At 28.0% G+C, this 6,178-nt stretch overlaps 1 protein-coding gene and 1 pseudogene across 1 annotated transcript; both read right to left on the bottom strand.

Moving 5' to 3' along the window:
* Positions 1-1,096: 1,096 nt before the first annotated feature.
* On the bottom strand, positions 1,097-1,916 carry LOC112604062 (tigger transposable element-derived protein 4-like; the record flags this gene model as incomplete). The annotated part of the gene is made up of 1 exon (XM_025352928.1): positions 1,097-1,916. A coding segment is annotated over exon 1 (820 nt), but the record flags the coding sequence as incomplete, so codon positions are not given.
* An 89-nt stretch (positions 1,917-2,005) lies between these two features.
* On the bottom strand, positions 2,006-2,516 carry LOC112604061 (annotated as a pseudogene).
* Between the last annotated feature and the right edge of the window lie 3,662 nt (positions 2,517-6,178).

Raw genomic sequence — 6,178 nt, 5'->3', positions numbered from 1 at the left:
GCCATATACAATAATTATAGTACGTATATTAATTTTCAACCAAAAAGAACGAATAAAATGATAAAGTTGCGGCTCATCAGTTTAGAGCACAACGCCATTTTTAGTAGTATCTATATATTATACAAATGGAAAATCATATAATTAAATGATATTTAATAGCATATACTTTTATTGAAATTAAATAAGTTATTAATTGAAAAAGATACTTACATATTCAAATAAATTATGAGAAAAAAAAAATATTAAATACATGAATATTCAATGTACCTATTGTAACACACAAACTGAAAAACACTAGATGCTACTGTAACTTCGCAAAATTACAAATGGTAAATTTAAATTAAAATCATATTTTACAATGCAAAGATTTTTACAAACCGATAATATGGACCTTTAGACGTTGGGTTTATCATATAGTCTCATTATGCTATTAAAACACCTGGGCCCTATACCGCCAGAACGGTAAGTGTTTGCAGACTGTTTAGAATTTTCGTCTTTATCGGTATACCGTTGGCGATGTAACATGATAATTGTGTTACAAACCTGAAAGGTACATGTATTTATAAATTTGGTATGTACATTCCTACATCTGCGATTGTAGTACAAATATTTTGAAAATAGAATAAAATAAATAAAAATTTTTAAATTTTTAACACAATTTATATGCAAGAAAGTCACCAGTTTAACGGTCTTCCATGGTTTATTGATTTGTCAGGGATTCATAATACAATACGTAACTGAACGAAGCACAACAAGTACAGTAGAAATCGGTTATAACGAGTTTCAATGGCCAGTTAGTTTTTTCTCGTTATAACCGGTAGCTCGTTATATGCGGTTAGAACGAGCATTCGTTGTAGCCGATTAAAAGCGGGAAATACAAAAATAAAACCGACGACTTTTTTTATTTTACTTATAATCGAGATTAATACTGAATTTATTCATGTATGCACATACACTATTTATACATTATTACATACATTTATTATTAATTATTATAACTGGAGATTTAATACATAATTTATTTATCAATACATATTACTTAAACATAATTATAAAACACTTGAATTTAATTTCTTAAAATAATCTTTGATCGAACTTTGCTGCGTGTATTTAATGTTGATCGATGTTTCTAATAAATACAACGCTTTTCTTTCAGCATCTGTACCTTCATATTTTGTGTAATAAAATCTTTCTAGTGTCCTCAATGCAGCACGAGCTTCGGATATTGACGGCACAGTTTCAAACTCATCATTAAGCTCATCGATATCAGTATCATTATCTGGCTCAACTCGTTGGTTGGCTATGACATTGTTGACTATATCTTCATCCGTTTGAATTTCTGACGTTATGAGGTCGTCATCAATTTTTACGTAGTTCTCATCGATGTCATTAATCAATACACTGTCTGCTTGTAGCTGTGTTGTATCGATCGAAACATTACAAAAACCTGCATACCGAAAGCAGTTAGTAATCCCCGTCGATGTTACATTACACCAAGCTTTATCCAACATTATTATGGTATTCAAAACAGTTGTTTTTGATTCTACATGATTCTCAATATCCTCAATCATTTTCAGTACTAACTGATTCCGGTAATGAGCTTTAATGTTCCTAATAACGCCCTGGTCCATTGGTTGAAGTACAGCAGTGGTGTTGGCGGGCAAAAATATAAGTTTAATAAATTTCAAATGCAATGATGGGTGTGCTGGACAGTTGTCCACCAACAGAAGAATTTTTTTTTTCTTACGGCGTAACTCATCATCCCAATAATTAAGAGTTTTTTCAAAAATTGCTGAGGTCATCCAAGCTTTGGTATTATTTTCATAAAATACTGGAAGTGATGAAACTCCTTTAAAACACCGAGGGTTTTTCGACTTTCCAATAACAAGGAGTTTTCTTTTATCAGTTCCGGTCATGTTGGCTGCCACTAAAACTGTTATTCTGTCTTTCGATAATTTTCCACCCGAGCATTTTTCCCCCTTGAAGCGAAGAGTCTTATCGGGAGTTAATTTGAAAAAAAGGCATTATAAATTTCATCATCACAGTAACCTGCTTGAATGGATGGCCAAACGTTAGCCAGCCAATTAGAACAGATATCAGTATTAACTGCAGATGACTCACCTGAGATCTTGCCGAAACCAATGTTGTGCCGCTGTCGGTAACGCTGAATCCAAGATGCAGAGCATTTGAAATTTTCTATTTTCATTTTTTCAGCCAGTTGGTCAGTTTTTGCTTGCAAAATAGGACCACTTATAGGCACATTCAATAACCGTTGTTGTTTGAACCATACTAGTACAGCTTTTTCAAGGTCCTTATGCTGTGCAGTACGCAGTCGTTTTGCTTTAAGTGACGTGGTTTGAAACATATTTTTCAACGGATCCCGATTCTTCCATATGGTTGAAATTTTCGACGAAGAGGTGCCAAATTCTTTTGCGATCACGCTGTTTTTCTCGCCATTTTCTAACCGCCCGATTATTCCGATTTTTTTCGTCCAACGTAAACTGACGACGCGACATGGTGGAACGTCTTCACACAACTGACGCTATTTGTAATTTTTATTAACTTGAAAACACCAGAATTTATAGGAATAATGTTTATTTTTATAAGTAATCCATATCTACACAACTAAAGATAATATATTATGTCAATGGTTAATCGACCTAAATAATAGCCAAAAGTTGTTATCTTGCAGGTACCTGTTCGTAGTAACCGGAAGGTCGTTAGTCAAGTTCGTTTTATTTTACTCGTTATAGCCGATAACTCCTTACTACGATAACCATACTCGTTGTAGACGTATATTTTAACATACAATCATATTATGGCCTTGTGCCGGGACCTAACGTTTTGCTTGTTGTAAGCAGTATCTCGTTCTAAGCGATGCTCGTTATAGTGATTTCTACTGTATACTTAAGTATAAGTGTATAACAATATTAAAATTACAGAAGTGTAAATTGTAGAAGTGTTTTTTTTTCACTTCAGTAGTTAACACTTTAATAAGGGTAATTTCTAAATATTTTTAAGGGTTTTCCTGAGAGTTTAAAATTTTTTTTAAAGTTATTGCTCCTAGACATTTTTTAGATCAATTTAAAAAATGTTAAGTATATTTACTGTGTACCGCTTTTTAATAAATTGAATTGTACAATTTTCTAAGGATAGTTTTAAATGTCTTACAGTTTATTGGTAGCTTATAATTTTAATTTTCTTTGGCATAGTTCATAAGAATCTTTAAAACTACCAAGGTATTTATTTATAATTTAAAATTATTTTTATAAAATTAGTCGAAATCACGAAAATTTGGAAAACATTTTGTAAATTAAAATTAATTAAATTTTAAATATTTATTTCTACATTTTGAAAATGTAATATTGAGGTTTCTCATAAAAAGTAATAATACTGTAGCCAGAAAATCTAAAAAAAAAATACAAGCATTGTTTTTAATAAATATTTGGAGTTCAAATTTGAATGAAATTAGATTTTTAAACGAAGAGCAACGAGTGTTTAGTTGTAATTTAAAATTATTATACATGGTAGGTACTTGAAACTTTTAACGTATATTTTAATATTTTTTACACACAATAACATTTTCAAATGCAATATTTTCGCAAAAATGAATTAAATTTATTGTAATTTTATACTCATAATAGATTTATAATTAAATCATAAAATAATAAATATATTTAGTATTGTCTGAATATCTGTATAAACTAACAGTCCGTATTCGTTCTAGAAGCTTGACGGTCACGCTCCTGGTGGCCGTTTTCGTGAAGATCAGGAGCTCTAAATATTTTGGTTGCTTGTGTAGCTGCGCGATCTTTTTTTCGAAATTAAGCGTTCTTCGTACACCTGATTAAAAACGGCCACCCGGAGCGTGACCGTCAAGCTTCTAGTTTAGCTTGCTACAATTATAGTTGATTAGACCACCACTTTCGTTATCATTTTGTTGTTATCAAAAACAACATTATTATTATATCTTATCATTCATTATAATAATTTATAACAAATCGAAATTGTAGATTATTTAATAACTATTTTATGCTAATTACACGTGTTTATATATTATAATATATAGTCATTACATTTTTGTTAAGTTAATTATTATATTGATGTATATTGTCTTGACTTCTTGAGATTTTTGGAAATCTTAAGACACAGTAACTACATGTACTTTAGTACTTTACATTATTTTCATAGTTAAGTATTTATAACAGGTTGAAAACAAATAGATTATTGTAAAACTTTTACATTCATACTTTGTTTACAAAAATGTCACTTAGTTTATGGAAAATCATGTTACAATAATTTATAAAATATGTTTTATAAATTTAATATTATTATATATTATGATTATTACATATTATTTTATGATATTATTGCTAAAAAAGAAATTTATTTATTTTTCTATGAGACATAAGTCAACAATTGCATTTAAAAACATTGATGTGTGTTTAACCTATAAATATAATAATATTCTTTAAATATAATGTAATACGAATAATGTTTTTAAAATTACAACAAAAAACTAAAATCGTTTTAATACCTAATTTCATCCAAATTTGAACTTAAAATATCTATAAAATAAAACTGTACTTAAATATATTTTAGAATTATTAGTTACAATGTGAATAACTTATGAGAAACCTTGAATTAAATTTTCATTCCTTACCTATTAAAATTGTACATTTTATAAATTTTAATTACAAAATAACTATCAAATTTTCGAGATTTTGATGAATTTTGTTGAAATACGAACGTTAAATACTTATAAAAAAATCGCGTTTATGCATTTTTAAAATTATTAAACTGCAAAGATAATAACTTATGAAAAACCTTATTAAATGTTCAAGTGTTTTTATTAAACCAAAAATTCTTATCATTATTTATAGAAAAAAAAAATCGAAAACTTCTTATGCCTACAATTAACTAAAAATACTAAATATTTTTAAAATTCAATCGTGTATAGAAAATGTTAATCTCAACACTCGGTGAAAATTTAAAGTGTCTATAGTCATTAGTTTATTAATTACAACAAAATGAGAAAATTGTTCCGTGAGAAATCGTTAGTTTATAAGTGAATATCTTATGTCTAATTTCAAACGCTCATAAACAATTAATTTGACTATTTAGTGAACTTTTTTTTACTGTAAGAAGTAGGAATCTTATGAAGAATCTTGTGATACATTTTCAAATCTGAAGTATAATTTAGGAATTTTTATAAATTTCTAAATGAAAAAAAGTTGCAAATTTTAATTATTTTTACGTATTTTGTCAAAATTCCAACTTTAGACACAATAAAAAATTGTTTTAGATCTACGCTTAACTTTTTTTTTTTAATTTTCACCAACAACAAGTTATGAGAAACCTTGAATTAAATTTTCAAGTTTTTGACTAAATAAAAAAAATTTTTTTATTGACATGAAAAAAAAATTAATAAGCCAAAAATTTCATAGGCTTAAAAATAGCTCAAAAAATTAAAAACATTTTGAAATTCTTACAGAGTATAAACAATGCAATTAACATACGGTGAATATTTTCATTTATCTACAATTATTATTTCGTGTGTTACACCAAAAAACAAAATCGATTTTTTCGAAAATTTGCGTTGCATAAAAATTACCGTTTTTTACTAACTTTTTTTTGTTTTTCCTGGCTTGTTTGAAAACTATTGATCCTCCAAAGAACCAACTAGGTTCACTTTACTAACATAAAAGTTGCTGATGAAGAAAATTGAAGTTTTTTTACTGCCCCCGGGTTAGGTTGGATTGGTTAGGGATGACAGACACAAAAAAAAAAAAATTAAAATTAAATAAAAAACACACAAAATTGTAAAATCAATACAATCATTGCTCTAACTACTAAAATTATCATTTTTGTTTCTACAATTTGAGTATTAATATTTATAAACCATATGCGGTAACGATAGATTACAGGTTTTAACCAATAGTGCGATTTTTACGGTTGATTTTTTTCTACTGTGAACTGGAACTAAGGATTTCACGCCCTAAAAACCCTTAAAATATGTACAAACAATTAAATATGCTATTTAAATATTAAATAGGTTAGAGTTAAATGGATTACATTGTATGAATAATTAAATTAAAAATTCTAATTTCCGATAGAATTTCAATCATGCCGAGGAAAATCAGTATACCATTCGATGATATAGTAAAAGCCATCAATG

The sequence above is a fragment of the Melanaphis sacchari genome, unplaced genomic scaffold (assembly GCF_002803265.2).
Source record: "Melanaphis sacchari strain LSU unplaced genomic scaffold, SCAv2.0 Contig1191_pilon_pilon, whole genome shotgun sequence".
NCBI lineage: Eukaryota > Metazoa > Arthropoda > Insecta > Hemiptera > Aphididae > Melanaphis > Melanaphis sacchari.
This window is presented reverse-complemented; position numbering and strand designations above follow the sequence as displayed.